General features: G+C 40.0%; 1 protein-coding gene across 15 annotated transcripts in view; it reads right to left on the reverse strand.

Moving 5' to 3' along the window:
- Window positions 1-2,191: 2,191 nt before the first annotated feature.
- CDC42BPB (CDC42 binding protein kinase beta) overlaps window positions 2,192-26,164 on the reverse strand; it is a 94,346-nt gene continuing 70,373 nt past the window's right edge. For 2 of the 15 annotated variants that reach the window (XM_064659231.1, XM_064659226.1), the window contains 17 exons: window positions 25,394-25,483; window positions 24,882-24,956; window positions 24,382-24,487; window positions 21,879-22,015; window positions 21,162-21,301; window positions 19,521-19,602; window positions 16,174-16,390; window positions 15,710-15,772; window positions 11,135-11,731; window positions 8,036-8,133; window positions 7,840-7,924; window positions 7,565-7,685; window positions 7,354-7,471; window positions 6,378-6,416; window positions 6,143-6,248; window positions 5,980-6,050; window positions 2,192-3,940 (listed from right to left, as the gene is read on the reverse strand). In XM_064659231.1, the coding sequence (XP_064515301.1) occupies window positions 3,809-3,940; window positions 5,980-6,050; window positions 6,143-6,248; window positions 6,378-6,416; window positions 7,354-7,471; window positions 7,565-7,685; window positions 7,840-7,924; window positions 8,036-8,133; window positions 11,135-11,731; window positions 15,710-15,772; window positions 16,174-16,390; window positions 19,521-19,602; window positions 21,162-21,301; window positions 21,879-22,015; window positions 24,382-24,487; window positions 24,882-24,956; window positions 25,394-25,483 (2,277 nt within the window). In that variant the 3' untranslated portion in view covers window positions 2,192-3,808. Of the gene's footprint in view, window positions 3,941-5,979; window positions 6,051-6,142; window positions 6,249-6,377; window positions 6,417-6,862; window positions 6,991-7,353; window positions 7,472-7,564; window positions 7,686-7,839; window positions 7,925-8,035; window positions 8,134-11,134; window positions 11,732-15,709; window positions 15,773-16,173; window positions 16,391-19,520; window positions 19,603-21,161; window positions 21,302-21,878; window positions 22,016-24,381; window positions 24,488-24,881; window positions 24,972-25,393; window positions 25,484-26,164 lie in introns of those variants that run through there. The other 13 variants (XM_064659229.1, XM_064659224.1, XM_064659232.1 and 10 more) reach the window with 11 other exon arrangements.

Raw genomic sequence — 26,164 nt, forward strand, 5'->3', positions numbered from 1 at the left:
ACTGTGCTTTCTGTCCTAGCCACAGGGAGCAGCTCCCACCCCATAGGAAGGGGCTGCCCTGCACTGGGAGAGGGTGGCAGCAGCCACAGCTCTTGCCACACAAGCTGTGAGGAGCCCCAAGGCTGTAAGGGTTAATTGAGAGGGGAGCCACATTTTCAGGGGTGCAAATGGACAGAAGGCACAGCAATGGAAGGCAAGGGCTGGGCAGGTGACTGCTGCTTTTTGGGTTGTCCTCCCTTCTGACTGCTGGAGCTGTTTCAGACAGGGTGCAAACTGGAACATGAGATGCTCCAGTAGCCTGGCATACAAGAATGCCATGTCTCTTTTTTTCCTTTTTCTTTTAAAATAAGCTAGGCAAGGTTTTTGGTCAGGATGCATGCAACACCTTCCTTTAACTAATACTTTGCTTAACTGCACCTCAAGGTGCAGTGCAGTTCCCACAGTCATCTCTTCCCTCAAACACTTTCCTGCTTCTCAAGTGCTTTAGGCTTACTCTTAAGGTTTTTACACATCTGCTCTCTCCCAGGGATGCCCAATCTGGTGCTGTGCAGAACAACAAGGGTGCCTGCACCTCCAGCATTTCCGTGCTGAAGCCCCCCTGTGACTTCCCTGAGTTAAACACTTACCCTGCAAAGATAAAGTGTTTACACACACCCCTCCAGCAGATTGCACCTATTTAGGAAGCTGTTTATTCTCAGCACATCTGTTCTGTAGACAGAGGTGGTGGCAGATGAGTTTAGGTCTAGGGTGGCAAGAACACCATGATGTATTCCAAAATATGCAGCTTTGAGGAGAAGGTCTGTGCTAGAAGTGATCAACTTGTTCTGGTGAGTGGTGTGCCCATCACCCCAGCTTTGGGACCTGATGTAATGCCTCTGTGAAAATGGAATGAGCAAAGGAACTGGCAGAGACCAAATTATCCTCATTCCTTGCATAGCTCAGTTCCTCACTTTCGATCCTAGACTGGTAGCCTCCAGGGATAAGAAAGCGCATTGTCAGAAGACCATTTCACATCCTGAATTTCTGCATTTCTGAAAGTTCTCCCCGAGGGCTCAAGAGGATTCTTTAGGTAACCAGAATCAGAATCCTCAAGGGAACAGATGATTTGCAAAGGCCTGTGGTGGAGGACTTGGGAAGGAATTCTGCTTGGCCAGACTTGAGGGAAGAAAAAAAAAAAATGAAAGAAAAGAATAATGTATTCATATGAGCAATTAATTTATTTTTCTAGAAACGTTCTCCTGCTTAAATTATAACCAAGCCCTGGCACTGCTGAGTGCTATGATTTAATACCCCCATAATTAAAGACTTTGTTGTCATCCTAAGTCCTCACTGTGCAGAGAAAAATCAGCTCAAGAGCAGGAGAAATCTTTTTTAAAAGTCAAAGGCTGATTAGCATGAATACTTGTGAGAATGCTTCCGGCACACAGCCTCAAACCTCCTGTCAGCTATCACCCCATCCCCAGGATGGGATGGGTGCACTCTCCCAAGCCAACCTGCCCCCGTCTGCCCAGCTAGGTTTGGTCAGGCAAGGAACAGCAGGGTCCAAAACACCCACTAAGGCCTTCCCTGTTAAGGGTGAGCCAAACCAGGAAGCAATTCAGGCACTCCATTATGTTTGAGGGATGTTTACCCAGAACACACTAGAGAAGATATTGCTCTGCTCCAGTTACAGTGGGCTCTGTGGTGCTCAAATACCAGAGCATGAGGGGAGCTTTAAAAAAAACACCCTATATGAGGGGTGGCACCATTCACACACCAATCCTTGAAATGTTCCTAAACCTTTCTTTGGGACTACTGCTTTGACAACAAGTCAAAAATATTTATTGTTTTATCACCCTTAAGATGCCTGAAGAGATCCTGCAGCCTCCTTACTGTGCTTCAGCTGTAAGGAAGCAGTCACATAAATCAATTAAAAAGGAACTAATAGGGCCAGTGACTCAATGAAATGACAACTCTAACACAAACTGAGGGCACAACATTTTAACACTGTATTCCACCCAAAGGACTTCTGTCTCTCCTGAACATTCATTTACCTGCAGCAACTTGCACCTTTCTCGTAGTGTTCGCCTACAGAGCTTCGAAGTATCTTTCAGTTTATGTAAAACATTCATGTGAACGAAGGGAATTTACCATGAGACTAAAGCAAGTGTCAGTGGCAGATTGTTTTCAGATGTCAAGACAGACGACTATGAACTTTAAAACCTCCCTCTTCTGCTTTATTGACAGGTAAATTGTTCAAAAATGTTCTCACAATTCAATAATTACAAAGACTTAGACTTACATTAAAAAAGTAAAAACCAGAAAACCCCCAAAGCAGTAGTGTCCAGCTCTAACTGAGCCCCTTTATCAAGAATCTGAGAAAAAGAGCAAGTACTGTCGAACACTTAACGTAACAGGATTAAATGTTGACTAGAACACTCAGTTTAAACTAAAGATAAGTGCACGTCCTATACAGTGTTTCAGAAAAGAACATTAGCCATTGGCATATCATTAGCCCATTTAAACCGAATTTTAAATAAGTGACATCCAACTGTCATAAAATTGGCACAGAAGGTACACTAGTGTGACAATGACAAACTGGATATGCCAGCCACGGAATTAATTACAAGCTTTTAATGAAACATGGTCACAAATCCTTGATTACTAAATGTATAATACATGGAAGCATGAGATTAAATATACACGCAAAACATCACTGCACGTGGGCCGTCGCAAAATATACAGGAGTGTGTTGTGCATTTTTCTACATGATCAATACTTGATTAATAATCATGGGGTCTTCATGCAGGTGAGGATACAGTTAATGAGAAAAGCAGCACCCCCAGTTACACATCCTTCACGTTCCACTTTGGTAGCCAATAAAGCAGACTGATGTTTTAGTGCGATATAGTCCCTTAGGTCAGGCAGACTTCGAGGGCAATGCGTCCACGAGAAGGCTTGCTAGCTAAACAGCGTAGTGTGTCCTTACACCAAAAAACCCAGGAGAAACAACTTCTCAGGAGGAGATAGGCAGGAACTAGGAGTAAAATTTTTTTTTTTCACAGCAGTAATTACCAGTATTTTAAAAGCCCTGACTAGTGACTGATGAGGACTAAAAAGCAGGGAATGGGTAAAGAGATAACTGGCAGTAGTCCTATGTACAAGACTAAAAAGTTGGTAGAAAGATAGAAAGACAGTTATGCAGCTGTTTATGTAATGGCTAAATGATTTAAAAGGCCACAAAACTATAACCAGCTTTCATTTGACTTCCTGGTGATGTTGGAAATGACCTACAGCTTCCTAGCATTCTCCTTAAGATTTAGGAAACAAACAGTTATGGGAAAAAGGGAAAAGTGTATTCATCTGAGGATGTAACTAGACCTGCTCACATTTCCTATTTAGAGGTCCAAATTCTGTCTAAAAGGATTTCCTGCTAATCAGACATTACATCATTCTATAGAAAAATAATATTCCTGATATTGTAGCAACATTATCAGTATCTCTCTCTATTTCTCTTTCACCATAAGAATAAGACTATTTACTGGTGGCCTTAAATACTCCTATGCAATAAAACCATGTCACAGCTGTGCAGAAAGGAACCAACCATAGCTGAGCAGTGAACAATTCTGCATAAAAAGCTTGATCGCTATTAGTAAAGAATTTTCTTCATTTCAATAGTTTGTATCTACAATCTGGATATATAATTATTCTTGTACAACACTAGAGAGTCTGTGTCAGTCTTGGCACTAGCATCTGAGTCAGCTTTGCCCTGCTCTTGAATACCATGGAGTAGCTGATGACCGGAGCTGGAATGGTGAGAGCTGCAGTGTTATGCGTCACAGGTTGACTGGTCCAGTCCATCTAGCGTAAGCTGATTCCTATGAGGAGAGTTGGGACTTGGGGGACCGCTTGGATTTGAGCTGTTAGATGGAGTAGAGTGTTTGGTGGAGTCTGAATCAGGCTGTTAACGAGAAACATTAAAAAATTATGTTTACTTAAAGTGAATTCTTTACACTCAAGAGCTTTCAAAGGTACTCAAAAATTAGGGTGAGCAACACCTACGAAGCAGTGTGCATTACATTAATTTCATAGTTAAACATTCATGCAAGTACTTCCATTATCATCAACAGGCTGTAGTGTGGTCCCAAAGGTGACCTTTTGACGTAACAGGAATTATGGTAAAGTATGTGGAAATCGCTACATCTCCAGCTCCTCTCTGTTAGCTATTGCAAAACTTTCCTGATGGAATGCATCTGTCTGTTCACTGTTGTTCAGAACTTACCAGCCTGCAATTTCTAGGTAATTTTTATAGCCCCGGAGGAGGTTTATCTACCCATGTAAACATGTAAACGATTACAGTCAAATCATCCTCAGTTTGGTGAGAAGGAAGGAAACAAGCATGTGAACTGTCTACAAAACAGCAACAAGCATGTGAAGTGCCCGACAAAAGAGTGAAGGTTGCCAAGAATCAGGCTGGAGATCTGGAAACAGAACAGACTTACTGGATACATCCTACGTCAATATCTAATAAAGACTATCCACAGTTATTTCCCCAGTGTTAGATTAGTTGTTGGATATTTGCCTTCACAGCCTGGTCGCACTTCAACAGGATGGCTGGCAAGATTCCCATTATTTTGGTGAGTTACAACTCTGAGCACTGCACACATTCACAGCTAATGAAACACTGCACAGGAAAAACTGGTACCATTGCAGCAAGTTATTTTCAAGAAAGGGAAATATATATTTAGCAAATAGATTGAAAGGTAACATCCTTCGAGAACGCTGTTCACAAGATTTTGCATGGCTTGAACAATAATAAGATCATCTATAACAAGATTATCCTAACATGATCCAGTTCATGCTGCAATAAAGCCAAAAGCTACGGGGAAAAAAGTATAAAGCCAAAAGGTGTTATTAGAGCCTCTTTCCAGTTTCACACTACAATTTTTTAACATTTAGAAAGTCACAAGATATTGTAAGATACACCAAAAGAGAAAAGATTGTAAAAAGTCCCCTTTAGAATCTATCATTTGTGCCTACAAACTGCAAGTATTTTTACAGCATGGAATATAATGGAATTTGGAAAGGATGTGCAGAATAACTAAGTCAACTAACATAGTCCATCATCATCACCTTTGAAAATCAAGCCTGTTTAGAGATCCCCATTTTCCTGTGCTTTTAATGGCTTACTGAAGGTGACAAAGGAAGCCAGAACATGACTGTAATCAGAACTCTGGACTTGGGGTGTACTAAGGCATCCTGCAAAGGTCTGGCTTCAGGAAAACATGCTTAAAAATCCAGAACATTACATGGGCTTGCAGCTGGGTATCAAAAAGCACTAAAAAAGATCTTGATCTAAGAGTTTGTCTCGCAGGACTACTAACACTTTCTTTCCTAACACTTTCATTGCACAGACAGTCCCTCAGGAAAGCTTGGAAGAAGCTACACATATGATAAATCAAGGAAGCAAAAATTATATATCTTCTCTATTTAGATTCAAGAACACCAGTTTTGTACAGCCTGGACACTTTTGGTTTGGTGACTACTGGCATGTACTCTTACTAAAACCAATTCTATGTATTTTAAAATATGATTCCTTCTCAAGTTACATGACAAAATGTCTTCCTTAAGGCAGCACAGAAAATTACTTAACGAGTCATATTACTTTGCTATTCTATGCTAATAGCCCAGAGAACAATTTTAGGAGCTTTGAGGACATTTCATCAATTAGTCAAATTTGCCTTGCCTATAAAGCTTAATCCAAGACATAATACTTCTTAAAATATCACCATAAAAAGATCTTTTCACAGCTTTGCTTTTGTGCTGGCATATCTAACTTTCAAATGTATATTAAAGGCTGGAAAAAAACATTTGTAGAAGGAAAACATCTCCATAAGCGTCTCTATGAAATATTTCCTAGGAAATGTAACTTATTGGAAAAAGAAAACAACCTACGTCAACAGGATATCGCCAGTCTCCGTTTAACAAAACCTATTTTACCTCTTTGTCAAACTCCTGGTCAGGGTCGGACATACTTCGGGAAGGCATGGCCACTCCCACATCACTGCCACCTGGAGGGAATAAAGGAAAAAAGGCAGGTTTACACCTCTTGTTGATGCCACAGATTACAGTGCAGAACTGACAAGCTTCCTTCCAGCCTTACTTGATGAGGGCCACGAGATGTAGGTTTTGTTTCTCTGCTGCTGCTGCCGTGAGAGGTTTGCTGCAGACGGACAGGTTTTTTCATCCTGTGCAGGAGGTAGGACACTCTACAGTTGAGATGAAACACCTTGTTAGCCAGCAACAAAGGCTATCCAACGAGAAGTTGTTACTCATGAAAACTTTACTGTGCTTTTGAAGCTATTACAACCCAGTGTTGGTAGAAAAACTGAACTTACTTGACCACATCCACATATTTTCAGTAACAGACACAAACCCTGAGAAAGACAGAGAAAAAACTAAGCCCCATAGCAGCCACTAGAACCTGTCAGCCAGCAAACCCTATATGAAGGGGCAGGGACTGTACCAACAGCTCTGCTTTCCTTCCTCCTCCTGCTGAAAGAACAAATGCCTTACCCACATCTGGGCTATCTGAGAAAGACAAGAGAAAGCCTGACTAACAGCTATGAGACGGAGGGTACATACAGAATGTAGAAATGTACCTTCACACTTGTCTTCCCCTTGTGGACTTAACACTAAAATAGCTCACAAAATGATGTATTAGTTAAATACAAAATAAAATTAATGCTAGAAAGCACTGCAACTCACATGCATTTTAGTTACCTCCACAGCATTAGTTTTTTCCCTCTTGTTATTGGTCTAGAATTGGCAAAGTGCCACAAGCATACCATTCCAGTTCCTAACAGTTTGTAGCTACTCCTACCCTTGCTAGGGAAGCAGAGGAGGGACAGGAAGAGGAAGAAAGCAGAGGGGAGCCTCGCAGTGAGGAATGGTCACTCTGGAGAGAGAATTCAGCAGAGATAGGGCTCATGTGATAGACGTGCTCAAAGCCTGTTGGAGGTGATATCAAGAGCAGAATGTCGAGAGGATGAGGGGAAAGGAAATTCATTCTGTTATTTTAAGAAGAGAAACAAGAAAAAGGAAGGAGGAGAGATGGATTATTTACAAAACTACTAACAAGCTCCTGGCAGTGATATCTGTTTCATTCAGTGTCTCATTCATAAGCCAGCTAACAGTATTTCCTTGCACAGGATTTAGAAGCATTACACAGCAGGAAGGTTCACCTTTCTCAAAAGGCTTTAAAGAAGAATTTGGTACAGAGATAATACTTGAAGCCCATACAGCTCATCTTCACAGTTTTTGTGATCAAGAACAAATGCACATATATCTCTCTCCCTTTAAAATGTATTTTACCAGTGGGAGGTCCATGAGAACCTGCATTCCATCTCCTGGTCCCATATGAGCCACGTGGTTGAAATTTGTTGGGTTAGAAATCATCTTTGACCTTAGCTCAGGGTCTCTAAGCATTTCCCTAAAAGAACAGAGTGATTTTTTTTTAATAAGCATTCCCAGTCTCTGCATGTCATCATACACATTAAGTTATGTGCCACAATTAAATTCTTACCGCCTTTGTTGTAATCGCTCTTCCTCGGGAACCTTAAATACAAATCTTCTTTTGCTCCTGGTTCGAAGCATTTGCTTCTTGCTGTTGTCAGATGTTTCCGGTACACTGAGGCCAGCTCCTGCTGTAATACCACAATGCAATTTCACATATACAGGTACACACTGACCCAGATGTATCCAACACAAATTTCATCCGATGCAAAGGTAATAACACGGTTAAATTTACTCAGTTAGCTTCATATCAGTTCCCCATTTCTCCCCTTGCCCTTTGCTCACCTGCAAACTTGTTCTTGAAATATATTAGTCTTGGTGGCTCGCAGTTAAGGAGGTTCAGTGTGCCATCCATGTTTAATGGTCTGATCTGTTTTGAGGAAGGAGACAGCGAATTAACTCAAGCCCAGCATACACCATGAAGAAACATCTCATTTGAAATTAGCCCAATTAAGTTCAATATTCAAGGAAAATTACTTACCCTTCGCAGGCCAATAGTCTGGACCCATTCCATAGTGTTAACATCAAATACATCAACACCATACTCGCTATACACTGTTACATAAGAAGAATTGCAACCTGCACAGATTAAAAACAAACAGAAAACCCTAATGTCATTTCAGTAGTCCAGATCTGACATATATTTGAGCAAATTTCAATACTTACAAGTTTTCTACTATGTGCGAGACACATTTTAAAACACTGTTTCAAAGCCCCAGTTTCAAATAGAATTTTTTGTGATAATAGACTTGCTAATGACAACTACCAGCATCATGGAAAGATTTAAATTTGACCCTTCCAGTATTTTTAAAACTTCACACTGCCATTTCATGAAATTGCAAAATGGCATCTGAAGTTTTCACATGCATACAAATTTGCTAGGTGGTAGGAAGTGAGCAGCTAGCTTTTCTATGGATTACTTCATTTTGGAAGCAGCAAACTAACGATACATCTGCTGTGTGCAGAGGAGATGAGAGGGCCACCATCTGTGAGCTGGGTCATGAACTCATGATGCAGATCTGTTCTCAATTTCCTTCCTCTTTTGCTAACAATTATCTAGCTTTAGATATTCATGTATGGGTGCTTTCATCAGGTTAACATAAAAATGTCAGAGTGCTTAAAGCCCATAACTCATTTTCTTTTCAACTTTTTTTTCTTAAAGCATAAAAGGCATCAGCAGACAACTTTATTTTAGGCCAAACGAAAAGCGGAGATCTCTAGAGCTTCGTAACAACATGCTTCTGCTCATGTAAAGGCTGTGTTCTGATGTAAAGAGCAGTTACTAGAAACTTATGGGATTTAATAGAGAAGAGATGCTTCAATAAGCAAAATGAAAATAACCCAAAAGGACACTAAACACATCACAAAATCTTCTTAGAAAAACTGAAGTAAGGTGTGGTGCTAGTATTAAATTCATTCACACAAAGCCTTGGACAGCTATCATATATATGTATCACAAAAATGATTTATGGTCAAGTATTTATTACAGGGGGTCACAGTTGGCTTGGATGTCCAAATCAAAGGAGAGAACCGAGCATCAGGCAGAAACACCAACTGCTTCTGCCTGACCAGCTTGTAGCCAAGGCTGGCACTTGCGAGTCAGAGCTCATGAGCTAGACCAGATCTTGACTGGTTCCCAGTGAGACATGTCAGTGTCTGCACTGGGCTTGCCCAGGCTACAGCCTCGAGACCTGCTGGCTCCAACACTTTGCACTAGGCTGCACTTGAGCCAAGCAGCCCCACGACACCTGCACTGACTCAGCACAGAATCAAGCTGGTGTAGCAGCAACCCAGACAGGCCACCTGGGATAACAGAGCTGTGTGAGTGCAGCCCCTGCCCTCTCCATGTGTGAGGGCACCAAATGCCCCAGAGACAAATTCTCTGCTGTACCCTTAAACCTCTGTACATGGTGCTTTACCACAGTAGAAACCATAACAGGGGGAGAATCAGTTCCACTTCAATGATCTCTCCTATGAAGGCAGATTGAGAGAGTTGGGGTTGTTCAGCCTAGGGAAGAGAAGGCTCCAGGGAGACCTTATAGCACATTTCAGTACCTACAGGGACTACAAGCAAGCTGGAGAGGGACTTTTTACACAGGTATGGAGTGATAGGATGTAGAGTTAATGGCTTTAAACTGAGAGTGGGTTTAGATTGGATATTAGGAAGAAATTCTTTCCTGGCAGGCACTCAAACAGATTGCTCAGAAAAGCTGTGGAAGAAGCTGCTCCATCCCTGGAAGTGCTGAAGGCCAGGATGGGTGGGGCTTTGAGAAACTTGGTCTAGTAGAAGGTGTCTCTGCCCATGGCTGGAGAGTTGAAACTAGATGATCTTAAAGACTCTTTCCAACCCAAACCATTCTGTAATTTTATGACCTCTTGATGGGAAAGTTAAAAAAAGCCACCATCACTAGTGACAGGCACCAGGACTGAGGACGAAGGACAAGCCTAATGAAAAGGGAAGCAATCCAGGTTCCTTTGGCAGCGAAAAATGTTGCTCTTTCTACAAAAACAGCCCTAGGCCAGTGCCACTCAGGATTGCACATACAAGAAGGTTATAACAAACACTTCTAATAATAACAGACAAGACCATTAACTAGCAAGTCTAGTTTGCTGAAATGCAAAAAACTGTAAAGCTGATTAAGGAAAAGGAAACATTAGTTTTAGCTAATGGTGTTTTAAAGTAAATTTGCCACTACATTGTTTCCTTGGGCCTTTCCTTCAGACTTCTGTACAAAACTAGGTCAGTGTAAAGCAAGCAAACAATTTCAGTCCAAGACAATTAAAATTAAACAAACTGCTGTTATGGCCTGGCCTGATCAAACCGACATGCACCTAACTCCTTGCTGCACTGTTTAAACAAAAAGCTATTTCTTGCCTTCGATCATTCAAAATTTTTTAATTGCTATTTGAGCTCCAAACAGGAATCCCAGTTTTATCATCACCTGCCTTTGACTACTGAATACTGAAAAATGCTCTGCATGTAACCTCTATCCTACCTAGCCGATAAATCAATGCTCCTGAAACACGCAGAGTAGTTGAAAAATTACCCTCCACCTACACTATTTTTGGAAATTCTCCCCCTAAAAAATAAAGCCAAAAGGAGAAAAAGTACTACCAGTTCTGCCAAAATTAGTATTTTTATCTCTTGTTATCTTCATGAACCTTTAGAGTTGCAGTTACATCTCTTCTTCAGCTTTCTATTGTACTTTGAGTACAGGACACAGAAGACATCCTACGGACAACTAGATATTTACACTCTCTAGGGGAACAAAAATCTTTATAGAATTTCACAGACAGGTAGTCTTGCACTGTCCTGCATCCAGGATTACTGTCTGTAGAAATTATTTTGCATTCTGCTATTTATTCTCTGTGTCCTGAACAAGACAGAGCTTTTCTTGCACCATCCAGGATCTCCACATCCAAAACTACCATCAGGAAGAACTTATGTGTCTGTTAACTCATCGAAACTTAAACTGTAGATATTCAAAGACAAACCGAAGCAAAATTGAATACAATGCTGACTATTTTCAGACAAGTAAAGCAGCAACAGGGATATGGCAACAGAAAAACATATACATACTACAGGCAACAGGAGTTGCAGGCCACATTAGTTCCTGCATGCGTGACCTTCGACCTTGCGAATCGACGTATACTCCCATATGGCTGAAGCAAAGCAGGTATTCCTCATTACTGAGCTCCACAGCACAAAGGGCATCAAAAGACTGCTGTGAGAGGAAGATAAGCGAGGGGTCATTAGGATTTACCAGGTTTATAGATTGTCCATCTCCCTGGATGGTCAACAGAGAGAACCCAGACTGGTAGCCAACACAGAGCTTGTCCTTGAACACTGTCATCCACTGTACAATTCCCGGAGCCTGAATTTCACTGAATTTTTTGTGGAAAGGTTTAGTTCTGTGAATTTCATAGCAAAAAACCTGTCGTTTGACAGCCACAAACAAACAAGTAGAAGAACTCTTCTTTAGTGTTCCAGTTGTAATCAATTGGCAGCCTTTAGTTTCTGCAAGCTTAATGTCAAAGTTCCCTTCTGACCCATCCAGAGAGGCCCAGGGGTAAAGGTGGACGTGATGGTTCCGACCACAGATGAGGATGATAATTTTCTCTTTGGGAGCAAGCTCTATCTGGTACACCTTCTTGCAGTCAGCAGCTCGGACTATCACTGCAAAGGAAACAAGAGATGCCGTAAGTTAAACAGGAAAAAGCATCAGGCCTGGAAACACTGCAGTATTACACAGTGATGTCTGAAAATGAATCTAAACACAGATGTGTACCAGGTGAGGAAGAGCACTTATTACATGTGTTCAATCTCTGTTATCAATTCAGAGAGCAAACAATGAAGCAATTTATAATTTATTGATAAAAAGTCTCAACAACACTTTTTGGGAAAAGGATACTTAACATGTGGGATAAATGGAGAAATTTTTTTATATAATTTTTATATAATATCATGTGTACAGTGTCAGATACCACATTTTCTAAAATGGGTCCCACCTTCAGGAAAACATCAGCATCTTCAGTAAATTTTAGAGGAAGACCAAATTAGCAGAATACAATGAGAAGAAATATAAAGTATTTAATGCTGATAACTGAGGAAATAAAATGCAGGCAGATCTCTCAGCCAGATAAAAAAGCAGTACAGTAAGTGAGTGTAAAACACCTATATGGAAAGGTAAAAAATGCTGTGATGGGGAAAGGATAAGAAGGAATGGACTTAATCTGCAGGAAGAGAGGTTTAGGACAGGCACCAGGAAAAGCAACCCCACAGCAAGGACTAGTTAGGCTGCCAATGGCAGCTGGGGAGTTTCACTGTTTGAAGCATTTTTTTAAAGCTGGGTTAGAGGCAGCTAAGGGGGTTAGGTACAATGTGTTCTTCTTTTGGGATCGTGGCTGTACAAGCACTTTCAGGAATGCCCTGAGTATTTCATGGAGTACAAATAGATGAGAAATGCTAAGATAGGAAACATAATAATCATAAGCCATATCTATATCAAATTATAACTCATTTTCTGTTAGCTGAATGCATTAAAAGTATTTGTAAATGATAATAAACATAAAAAAAAGGAGAAATATTAACTGGAAATTATATGCCATTTTTTCAGTAATAGTTGAGTAACGTAGCCAAGTTACCGAATTCTGTAAACTTGGTAACAAGACTTTGGCTGTTTAGATCACAAAGCCAAGTGCTGTTGTGGCATCCCTCCACTTGCACAAACAGATGATATGTCTCAAGAAATTCTATGAAATAACCAGCTGTTGGAACTTTGCCAGAGAGAAAAGATTTTTTTTCTAGCTCCAACTCTAGCTTATTTGTCAAGAATTAAGTGGTCTTCTGACCAAAGATCTTTGATATAAACATCTGGCAGTTAATTAACACTGAAAATTACAAATGCCATAAAATGAAAAAGAGATTACCATTCATAAGAATGCTATTAGCACACAGAACTGGCCATAGAAAACTCCTGCTAAATATCATTTACCTTTAAACCAAAATTGACAATTCATTTTCACATTTACACATGACATGGTGATGCAGAAAATTGTTCCTTTATGAAATAACCTTTCAAATTAGATGTACAATTTTCTGTAACGCAGGAAGCTGTACTGGAATCTCTGGAATTATCTGCATCTCAAGTTATGTTTATATCTAACTACTCAGAGAATGGTGACCACTGAAAGCTTACTCAAAGGAATGGCATTCATTACTCCTAAAAAGAATTTCAAATATCTGCTGTCTCCATGTATAAAGCAATTTCTCCTGGAACTGGGAAATGTCTTATTCTAAACAAGACGAAGCAATAACATTTTGCTTTTTGACTTAAAGTTACATCCCTGATGTAATTTAATTTTGGAAGTCAAAGGAAATAAAAACCAGTATTCATTAGTCTATTTTTAACTTGAAATACAAGTATTAGCATGACTAAAATCCCGCTTTCAAATAGCCACATACTAAGTCATGTTGAAAAAGGAAATCAAGGAAATCACTGATAAGACCAGCCCTCAGGAATTATAGAATCACAGAATCAGCTGGGTTGGAAGGGACCTCCGAGACCATCAAGTCCAACCCTTGATCCAACACTGCCGTGGTTACCAGACCATGGCACTAAGTGCCACATCCAGTCTCATCTTAAAAACTTCCAGGGACGGAGAATCCACCACTTCCCTGGGCAGCCCATTCCAATACCTGATTACCCTTTCTGTAAAGAATTTCTTCCTAATATCCAACCTAAACCTCCCCTGGCACAGCTTAAGACCATGCCCTCTTGTCTTGCTGATAGTTGCCTGGGAGAAGAGACCAACCCCCACCTGGCTACAATCTCCTGTCAGGGAGTTGTAGAGAGTGATGAGGTCTCCCCTGAGCCTTCTCTTCTCCAGGCTGAACCTTAGCTACCTCAGTCTCTCCTCATAGGACTTGTGCTCAAGTCCCTTCACCAGCCTCATTGCTCTTCTCTGGACCTGCTCCAGCACTTAAATATCCTTCCTGAATCTCTGACCCAGAAGACAAGGGAAGAGGAACAGTGAGAGGAAGACTTTCCATTGGTAAAGGAGGATGGGGTTAGAGATCACGTAGGCAGCCCTGACTTCTGCAAGTCCATGGGCCCTGAGGGGATGCATCCATCAGCACTGGGGGAGCTGACAGACACCACAGCAGGGCCACTCATGATTACTGTTGAAAGGTTGTTGTGATCAGGAGAGGTGCCCATGGACTGGAAGAAAGGAAATGTCACCCCTCTCTTTAAAAAGGGCAAGAAGGAGGACCCAGGGAACTATCAGCCAGTCAGCCTCACCTCAATCCCTGGCAAGATGATGGAGCACCTCATTCTGGAGGCCATTTCTAAGCATATGGAAGAGAAGGTGATCAGGAGCAGTCAGCATGGATTCATGCAGTAAAGGAAAATCATGCTTTACCAACCTGACTGCCTTCTACAATGAGACAACTACCTGGGTGGATGAGAGGAGAGCAGTGGATATTGTCTACCTGGACTTCAGCAAGGCTTTCAATACTGTCTCCCATGATATCCTCATAGGCAAACTCAGGAAGTGCAGACTGGATGATGGGACAGTGAGGTGGATAGAGAACTGGCTGAATGGCAGATCCCAGAGGGTCGTAATCAGTGGTAAAGGGTCTAGCTGGAGGCCTGTCACTAGTGATGTCCCCCAGGGTTCAATACTGGGTCCAGTATTGTTTAACTTGTTCATCAGTGACTTGGATGAAGGAACAGATGCCTCCTCAGCAAGTTCACTGATGACACAAAACTGTGAGGAGTAGCCAAAACCCCGAAGTGCTGTGCAGCCCTTCAGGAGGACCTTGACAGGTTTGAGAGATGGGCAGAGAAGAACTGTCTGAAATTCAACAAAGGCAAGTGCAGGGTCCTGCAATCTGGAGAAGAACTCCAGGCACCAGTACAGGCTGGGGGCCGACCTCCTGGAAAACAGCTCTGTGGAGAACAACTGGGGGACACTGCTGGACAACAACCTGTCCACAAGCCAGCAGTGTGCCCTTGTAGCCCAGAAGGCCAAAAAAATCCTGGGATACATTATGAAGAGCATCACCAGCAGGTCAAGGAAGGAATGGACACTGTGAGTCTTCAGAAAGAACTTCAGACTACACTAATCCCATTTTTCCCTAAGCAGAAGGCAAAGTGCACTAAGAACAGGAAGGAAAAAGCAGGTTCAGGATGAAGCATGGAGTTAAGGAAACAGATGATGGAAGGGAGCAAGGAAGCACTTGGCCATCATCGGTGTCAAAGAGAATGTGAGTGGTTGTCACATTTCTGGAGGAAACAGACAATGAGACATGGAGGCTTTGATGGAAAGTCTACAAATTCTGTGTGTGCTGTGCATGCTCTGGGTGCTCAGACATTTTGCTACCTGCTGTGGGAACACAGTTAAGGTGAGAATGTGTCAGAATATGCCCAGTAACTCATCCCTTTAATTTCAGCCAGTCAACTGAATGTAATGATAATGACCAAATTAGTGCTTATATCTCACATTCACTTTTCCTTCTCATCAATTAAGTGAGTGCTTAATACTTACTACACATGAAAGGCTGTTGAGCAACCTATATTACAGCAGCACTAAAAGTTATGGAGCTCATTATTCTGTATGTAATTACTGCATGCATTATGGCCTAACTTACCATCACGGGTCACCTCTATCACATACAGTCCTTCTTCTGAACCAATTGCTATTCTATCTCGATCTAAACCAAGAGAAAAAAAAAGAGCTATTAATTCAGCTACACTTAATCTTGTCTTTAAAACAGACTGTTTGATTTGAACACCTGAAAAAATTTCTGGACAAACAAGATTTTCAGCAGCAAATCGATTTTGTTCAAGTTCACACAGTCTGTCAAAAGCATGCTATATACCATATTGCTAAAACAACCTGCTAAACAATTAAACAGTATTATTTACCCCAAGTAGATGAAGAAATCTGAATCTCAATGCAAGATTAACATTTTCCCCCATTATTAAATTCCTATGAAGGAGTTCAGCTGAAGAATTTATTTCAAAGCATCAGTGCTCTCATTATGAAGCATAAAAGCTCCATCTAAAAGCTCCAACAACCCTCACACACTTATAAAAGTTAAAACAATCATACCTACAATAGCAGCAGCTAAACTTGCTTTAATAAGAGGCAGTGTACTGTCATAGGCTTCTTGTGGAATATGCACAACCTGGTTCCTTAGTCTGTTTTTGTGAAGGATAGACTGCAACCCTTCTAGGATTCCAACCCACTTCCTCTTTTCATTCTCATTTTCCGTCAGGATCAGTAGAGAACAAGACTTTGAAGGCAAACCTAAGAGAGAAGCTGTAACCTTTTAACAGACAGAGAAAGTGAAATTAGCTAGAGTAATAAAAGCCCTTTTTGTCATGCAGAACTGTGAAAATGAAATACACTTTTTCATAACAATGCAATGATGTACGTGGGGGGGATGCACAACACAGCTAATACGGCCACAGTGCTTCAAAGAAACAAACTAAAAACAACCACTGCACAAGACACAGTGGTTTTGTTTAAAAGTACTCAATCTTGCTTAATCATTCTGGATCCTAAAATAAGGGCAAGGAATGCTGCATTCCTATCCTTCAACAATCAATACATGGCAGTAAAAGGCTCCTTCCTGCTCTGAACTGGAATTTCAGTAGCATACTATAGTTTGTCCTGATCCCTCCTATCCATGACATTTTAATAACTTATTGAAAGTGACACACATGCCTTCTGAGCCACATGCATTTAAACCCAAAGGCTTTGCTATGATCGGTTCTAGATTTTGATTTCGCTACTTAATTTTCAAAGTATTTGTCCAAGGGGAGGAGTTCATCATATCTGCATTCAAAGCTCTGGTGGAAAGCGATGTTTGAGACTGAAGTCTGCCTTCTCCTACATGCCCTAGGTAAAACATCCTATAGATCTCAAAGCAGAATGCATTCTAAACAGAAAAAAACTATCCAGGAACTTCTGTTGCCTGAAGTAAGCACTTACTAATTCTTAATATTAGTTCTGTGTCCTGCATGAAGAGCTTGAAGGGTTTGTGAGATCATGGGAACTATGCTTTCTGTCACAGAAAAAAGTAACAAAAGATGCAAAAGGGCAAATCTGAAGGCTGTAACATGGATTAACAGACCTTCAGCCTATATGCTTTCGTAAGAAAGTCATCATAAAGGTGGATAACGTGGTTACGCAACACACATATTTCCTGAAAAGAGAGAACTGCACAATAACACTCATGTCAAACATAAAATATATCTGAAAATAAACCTGGGACAATAGGATATCAAAGACAGGACTCCAGAAGTAAGATGAAGGCAAAGGGAGGTAGGAAAAAAACCCAAGTAGTTTGCGATTGTTTGCAGCTCTTATTACTCTACATAGAGTTTTTTCATGTCTAAACTGTAACTAGGCATTATTATTTTAAAGACAGATGGAGGCATAATGGATAATACTTTTAAGTTAGAAAACAAAACCAAACCAGACTCCAGCTAAGGTTTTCCCTTTGAAGTACCACCATGTATTACTCCTCTCAGTCTTTTGAAGGTGGCATCTTACATATAGTCAAATGCAGAAAAAATTTGAGAAGTCATATGCATATACCTTGCATTATTCATCATACAAAAATCCAGCATTTGCTAGGAAACTCAAGATTTCTTAACTCAAACTGCTAAGCTGTGGAAACACTCCAATACAGACTGCAGTATCTAAATGGCAGGACAGCCTAACATCCAGCTTTAAAAACTGGTTGCCAAGTAGAAATGTTGGAGTCTGAGGCAAGTTCTTCCTCTTCTTGAATTCATGGGGGGTCAGAGGTGGTCACAGGTCATTTTAGTGTTTGGCAGCATTCTGGTATTGCTTTCTGCTGGTGGAAGATCCAGAAGAAATGAAAATCTGTCTTTGGTGGGCCGCCAATATCATAATGTGTTATGTTATATGGCACATATGAAAGAAGAACTACATTTTTACACAGATTACATGAAGTAACAGTTTTAACTGTTATGTAGAAGCTACTCTATGTCTTTATGTTAGCAAGAAGCAAATCTAGAATTAAATGAAATTAAGAAAAGAGACTCTTGCACCAGATATTAATGGTTTCCAGTTTTAGAAATTTCTTCTTTTGAAGGAGGACATAAAACTAAGAAAAAGAGGTGGACTTTGGCAGCATCTCCTCTGGTATCTAAATGGATTTACTCACACATCAGGTTTCCAGTTAATTTATCAGATCTCTTTAGCAGCGGATAATCTGATCAAACCGTGGAGATATTTTGTAATGTCTATCTCTACAAGTATTATTACATGCGGATATTTGACAGAAGTTTTATTTTTTTCTTAGATACTCTTTCAGTTAAAAACTGCAGGCAGAAATTAGAGCAGCAAGTCAGGCAGGCTAAATTGTATGGATGCCTTGTTCTTAAACGAATGAACCACCATTCTGCATAGCATATTTTCTCTCCTCAGAAGCCCTTTCCCACAGTATTCCACATTTGCTAATTTAAGAAGAGAGCAGGCAGATGGAAATTAAAACAAACAAACAAACAAAAAAACCTAACAAAACCCAAAACAGAAACATGTAAGAGGAAAATTAAGGTAAAGGTAGTAGTAAACTAAAGCATAAAATTCCACTGCAGAAAATATTTCTAGAAAAAAGCAGAAAAGCAAAGACACAGAGGCAGTCAAGTACAAAGACATTTCCTAAGTAAAACCCTAAAGGACCAAATGATAGGGACTGCATGTGACTGTCAGCTCTTTGCTTTCCATGTTTCACTGACTTGATTCTAAATGACTGAGGATCAGAGATGCTGAAAACAGTGAGTTTCTGTATTCAAATGCAAGGGATTATAGATACTGGCTACTATGTACTCTGCTCTAAATTTTAAAATTCCAGATTAAATGTAATTCACATAAAACCTAGGAAAGAAGTTCCTGTTGTTAAAAACTAAATACAGCATTCAGATAGAACCTAAATCAGATAATTATTTTCTCTTATTTTATTTTTTCCTACTGTACTTAAATACGTAATTAAAGAAACTGAAATTTCAAATGTATTTCTTAAATACAAGATAATACACAGCAGACTAGAATCCATGAGCACAACCCAGCTTCAGAATATTCTATTACAGCATCAGGTCCTAAAGCAAGAGTCCAAAGCTAAGCAAGAAAAAACAGAATCTGGTAATACCAATGCAAGAAGAGACAAAACATACTGAATTATAATCAAGAAAATAAAAAAAGCCAAACTTTATATACAAGGAAGCAGTGAAAGAAGGAGAACTTTTTTCTTTACAGTTCAGATATGAGTACCACCATATTGTTCCTCTACACAGCAACCCTTGTAAATTCTTACACTTCTGCATAACTCAATCAACATTAAATATGGATAACGTATGCCATTCTCAAAACAAAACATTGGTATTCAACTTGCATTTTCTTCATGAGTAAATTGGTTGCCATACCCTGAATATACAAGGGATGTCTTTACGAGTTGCATGTATTACATCCGATGCTAGGACAGAGCTCACACAAAAATCTTCATCTCTAGTAAGAAAGAGAGCAAGAGAATTACATACAAGCACCCACTAACATTATTCAGCATCATCTAATTGGTATCACCACTGTTTCAATAGGCTGCCATCTCCTAACACCACACAGAGGTCACAACTGCCATCACTGCTTCGTTATGCTCTAACCATCCTTGACCCAAACAACTCACAAGCTTCAGTTATGTTTCTACAGCATTTGGTAACTCAGTCCACCTGAAGTTAAGTGGGGTGGCTTTGTGTAGTTTTGGTGTACCAACCACACCTATTCTACAATTAGAAGCAAGAATATTGCTCTTCCAGCCCAGCAGACACATTAGAAATGAATAATTCATACCTCAATGTGTAGCAAGAGAGGGGCCTTTGGAAAAAAAGAAAAATCACATAAAAAGCTCTTGGCAACATAATTATAGTTTGTGGGATTCAAATAAGGGTTTTCAAAACAGCTAGATTTTATTCTCTATTACAGTAAAATAAACAGACATCAGAACAACTTTTGCATTTCAGAGTGCTCCACCCCAGAGGGCTTGTCTACACAAGCCTTTTTAAACTGAATTTGACCAAGTTGATCACCATAATTGCCAATTTTAGTGCAAAGATGACACTAATGTCTGAAACTTGCCCATGATAAAATTCATAGCTGTGCTGGTTAACATCTATTAAAAACATCTAAGAATCCTCAGAAGACAGCCTCAAAGAGGTAGCTACAATAAGCAGATAAAGGATGGGACAGTTGGTATAATATCTGGCTGAGTTGCTTCAAGCAATGTACTGATGTGAATGCTGCTATTTGCAATACTTCCACGTTTCTGCTCCCACTGCCAGCATGTCAGAGAGCTGACACTGACAGTTCTCAGTGACTGTGAGGACAGCACAGCACTACTGGTGCAACCCCACGCTACTACTGTCTGGAAAAAATATAGATCAAGGTGCCTGTGAATGCAAACTTTATATTCAACAGAGATACAAAGGCGCTGTAACATTAAAAGGTATTACACTTTCTTGATATTTCCATAAATTTTAATAAAAAACCCTCTTGGTTACTCTGATCACTGTAAGTCTCAGATCTTTTGTAGACAGTGTTCAGTGGTTCAAATGATTCCCCATGAAATAATAACTCCTGTGAGATGGCAGGGTCAGAGCCATTTGCAGTGTAAATTAGCTGGTGCTCTTCTGCAGACTACTTCAGTTTTTCTAATATTGCTGAAATTATTTGCTATGGGATGATCTGTGACTCAGTGTTGAGGTCAGAGTGCACGGGAAAAGCAATCTACCAAAGTACATTTGCTTCCCACAGATGCATATGGAAGTCTAGGAAGAAGCATGCTAATTCTGTAAATATTGGTGACAGTATTATAAGTGACTACAGAGTCACTTAAGTGACTTCTTGCTGAGCCCAATCTATCAGCCTAAACTTAGCTGCAGTCTATATACAGAACACACATATCTTCTCAGACCAGAGCTGTCATAATGTTATAGCTTCTTGTGTACTATAAATAAATACCACTGTTAAGAAAAAAGTACAGAGGATTTCTGCTCTGTCATAATAATACAAACCTGAGATCCAAGACTTGACTTGCCACAACTCCAGGCTGAGTGGATTTTCCTTCAGGCACATCATATAAGAAGAGTTTACAGTCACAGACAACTGCATAAGCCCTCTGCCACCCCTTCTTAACTCCTGTAGGCTTTGGGACCTGCGTATAAATAACTGATTGCTTATTAAATGTAAGCACATGTAGTAGACACAGAAAGCAAGACATTTAGAAAAGATTATACTAAGATCAATGGAATTACAACACATTCTACTTGCCCTTCAAAATAGTATGAAAAATGTCAAGTAATCAAGCAATCATTTCTCCTCTCTTAAGTTCAACCACTCCTTGTTACAGTTTAATAAATATATTCAGGCTTGTATAAAGGTATTAGGCTTGTATACTGCACGAATGCCAAAATGGTAGCACAGTTTACCTTTTATATTGTGTTTACATCAACAATGACAGAAATTCTTTCTTAAACCATTCTTTTTTTTCCCTTGCTGCTTATGAACATTGTAACTACTAATCTACTGACCTTCAGCTCTTGTAGTAAAACCAAGTGTTTCTCCCACATCTAAAGCAACAAAGGTTAAATAAGTTACATGGATGGCACACAAAGCCTTAGGGCTTTAGCACTATTTAGGTGATCTGTTTAAACATACTTAGAGGTTCCAAGCTGCATAGCTGTAAGTGAAGTTTACTATTCTTCTCTTGTCCAAGAACAAAAGACTGTTACCTTGACATAACCTTTATAGGCGGTTCCTATTCCTCTTTGCACATCTACTCCAAGAGGCCTTTTGGCTTGCTCAGGGGGTATAGGGCAGACCTGAGGTGCACTATCCTTGCAGGAAACATGGCATGCAAATGAACACACTAAGTACAAAAGAGAAAATTCACAGTGAAATGCATGTATGAGTCAACAGGTGATTAATGTAGTCTACACTCAGCAAATTAATTAATCACACTGAAACTGGTAAACAGCTCACTTGCAATAGCTCACTATGCTGAAGGAGTGAACACACCTAGATATTGAGTGAGACTCTCCAAAGCTCTTTTATTTCCTCTTTTTAGCCTATTACATCCACAAAGGGCAGGAACTGAGTTCACATTTCAAGGAAATGGAGTTTGGCAGCCTCACTGACGTTAAGCACCAACCAGTGACAGAAGAGAAACAGTATTAGTAAAGGAGGAATAAAAATTACAGGATAGTGATAATAGGTGTTTAATTTGATCCAAGTATGCAAGGATACTGCAAAGACAAAGTAAAACTAAATCAACTAAAAAGACAGAAAGGGTTAAACTATTAAACACAAGATACAGACTTGAAAGCATAAATGAAATAGAAACAACGGACAAGGACTGAAATACTGCATGAAAATGGCATATATATATATATATTGCCCAGAGATCAAATAAGTTCAAATAAGCAGCAAACATCTATACTAGTCATTGCATGCTTTCTTACCATTTGCACCATTTTGTACCCCTTTATGCTCCACCAGTAAGGGACAAAGGTCTCTATTGTCTCTTGCCTATAGAGCACTTCATACAGAAGCAGTACACACAAAAAACTCATATGCCATTTTACATGAGACAAGGACTACAGGAACTGCAGAATGAGTTAATGTGTTATACTGAGGCATTCAACCCACAGCTTATTGGTCAGATCTTTCCACAGAGATTCTGCTTAGTTTGTCCCAGCTACCCTGTTTCTACCAGTAGGCTTGGGAAGGCAGCAGGAGAAGGGCACAACACTCTGATCTATCCTGTGTATCTTTCTAACCATATTCTCAGAAGTGGGAATCTGGCAACTATCCTAGGTACATTTAGTCCTGTAATTATGAAGTGTCAAAGGATTCCAAAAAACCTGGAAACAGCCTGCTTCTGCTAAAGCCATAGACTGGGCAACAAACCTCCTCCTCATGATGCCTGAGGGAAGAGACAGCAGAGAAGGCAGCCCCGAGCAGGCTGCCTGGCTTGTTCTTTGAGCTACTGTCTGCTCCCAAGAAGGCAGGGGTTACCAAAAAGTCATACATGCAAAGTACTGTAGGTGCTCCCCAAGACCAGGTAATAAACTCAGCTCTTCGAGGAGGTATCATAACTATTTGGGACTGTGCATATCAAGGCACACCAGTTGTGGAATAGGGAAAATCCACAGGATATAGTCAGTTTCCCAGGCCTTTGGAAGTGTAGCTGTATTTTACCATAGTCTCCAGCATTAAAAAGAGTTCGAGGAACTGGGAAAAGCAAGTGATTGAGAGTGGAACATGGCAAAGTTTTGTTCTACTGGAATCATCTCTATTCTTATGTGAATGTGATTCTAGTTTTTTCTGTAGCTATTAATATCTGCTGTGGAATAGGCAAACTGGAAAACTAATGATGCAGAGCTTAATCAAAACACATGAGACAGAAGAGTGAAGCTGATAGCTACACTAAGGGAAAAAGACAGTTTCAAGCTTGTAGAAAGAAATGCAAAACAAAAGTTCAGAACTGTCAGCAACAGGAGACAAAAGGCAAGCCCCAGGGCAAGTGCTGGCAGAGTGATAGGTCCTCTTGGGGAAGAACTGCCACCAGAAGATCTGCCAGGAAAAAAAGCCCTGAAGGGCAGATGAGGCAATCTAAATGTGATACTGAGGGTGTCAGTGGAGAGGGTGTCACTAGCAAGAACTAAGCTGGGCACAGAAATAAGGTTATTTATACTGTAGTGCCTTCATCGGATTTGTGACCTATTTAACTGAGTTCATGTGTCCAATCAAGATACAGTAAATATTTTCAAATAAAAATACCTCCCTATACTTGAACACAGAATTCAGTAGTGACACATGCATCAGATAGAGCATTTTAAATAAAACTAATGGACAGCAAGACAAGCTACAGATGAAATAATCTAGCAAATGGTCCTCTCAACATTCAGGGTTTATGACTAGGATAACATAAAATAGACATAATCAGATCATTCCCATAGTCTTCTCTACTACAGCAACAGAAACCAGTCCTGCCTTCCCCGCCCCCTCCCTCGCACTGTAACAGCACTAATGGTAGCAGAATTAATTAGCAATATGAAATCATACATCATCATCATACTTCTAAAGGGATGCAAAAGAAAGGAGAACCATTCAGTGGCAGCCACCCCTTTCTTTCATTCCCTCCCCAAAGAAATGGTTGCCCTCAAATACATTAGTGTTTTGGGATGCTTTTTGAGGGACTTGCTGAAAATATAAAAAGTTTCATTGACTCACCGTCACAGGCATAACCTTGTCGAACTAATCCCACCATAAGAGAGGTGCAATGACTACACTGAGTAGGGCTTGTGAATGACTTGATATTGAGCTGGTGAGCTTTAGGCTGAAAGATACATTCAGGATAAAAAATAACTTCATTTTCTGGACTTAGGTAATGCAAGCACCTCCCTTCACCACCCTATATCAGTGCGCACATTATGAAACCTGGGCTTCTTTTATGTAAGTGCAGCTTGTAAAAGGTGCTGCAAGACAACAGTAACAGTTTTATTTCCAACTGCAAAAGATACTCAAACTAAAACCTACAACTATTTTTTATCATCCCCTACAACAAAACAAAACCCATCCATACGCATTTGGAAACATTTGATTAAAAACACAGACCTAACAAACACACATATGACAAACCCAAACAGGACAAGAACAAACACAGAGGGCTAATTTATAGATTATACTTTTTTCCTTTGTTCTTTAGAATAAGGTCAGCACAGTCCCCCTACCTTTGGTACAGCTAGAGAAATGGACTGAATGGTGGGGGAAGGAGCAGCAGGCATCCTCTGAAGCCGAATTGGTTCCTGAATCACAAGAAACTGTAATTGAGCAAAATAAGGCTTCAAGAATTTGTTTCAAGATTGGGGTAGCAAAGCTTATTGTCTTCTGATTTTTTTTATTTTTTTGAATATGATCAAAAATTTAATTGTCGTAAACATCACCATTCTGATTTAATAGAAACAAATTGTGTTTTAAAGCACTCACAGGAAAGCCTGCACACTAACAAATAAGCAGCAATACAGAAAACATGAAAATGAGGTACATCAACATACAGAAAGGCAGCGAAAAGGCTTCATTTGCAACTGTCTTCAAAGCAGGTGAAATTAACACTGAGACATTGCAAATAAGCAGCATTCAATCCTGTTTCTTCACGATGAATGCTGCAATATGTATTTTTGTGAACAAGACAGAGAGACTTTCTGGTGAATTACTCTTCAGGGTAAAATAACAGCTTTCTTACTTCTTGTTGTTGCTCTGCAGTTACAACTGAAGTAGATGGTGAAACTTCTGACTTGGGACCCTGCATTTCCTGCTCACTAATAGAGCTGGTCTGCAAAAGCAACAGCAAACATGTTATATTAGATACCACGTATCTGAATGAAGCATTCTCACAACAACAGAATGGAAACAAAACCCAACGTTGGTTTCTAGATGAAATACACAAACATCTAACAACCTTCCACTTCGAAAAAAGATCTTTTCTCAAAACAAACCCTGCCACCTGATGGAAAAGCTGGGAGTACTGAAGTGCAAAACCTCATAGCAGGCAGCTACAATGCTGCAAGTCATCTTCTCACAACAAGGCTGTGTCTAATCTCTTGCATGCAGGTATGGAATAATGTTTGAGAAGCCTGGCAATCATCCCTAAAATAGCTGATTTCTCATGGTAGCTTACTACACTAGGATTTTTCTAGCACACAGCAGCCGGAAAGTCTGCCACAAGAAAAATTCTTAAAACAGTAACACTCAATCTTTAAAAAAGTTGTTTAAAAATGTTTACTTAATCACAGTGTCTTATATTTCATTAAAATTTAAGACTAGCATCCATTACAAGCCATCTATTAATTTCACACTTAAATTAGCAACTACTAATTGCCAGCACAAGGGGGAAGTATGCTACAATTCCAGAGCTAAAGCAGCTGGGTGTGGAAGTAGGATTCTGTGTTACTGTACTCTGAGGAAATCATAAAAACCATGATTAACAAACATCAGATTAGACTTCACATCAGTG

This window comes from Pseudopipra pipra, chromosome 6, assembly GCF_036250125.1.
Source record: "Pseudopipra pipra isolate bDixPip1 chromosome 6, bDixPip1.hap1, whole genome shotgun sequence".
NCBI classification, from domain to species: Eukaryota; Metazoa; Chordata; class Aves; order Passeriformes; family Pipridae; genus Pseudopipra; species Pseudopipra pipra.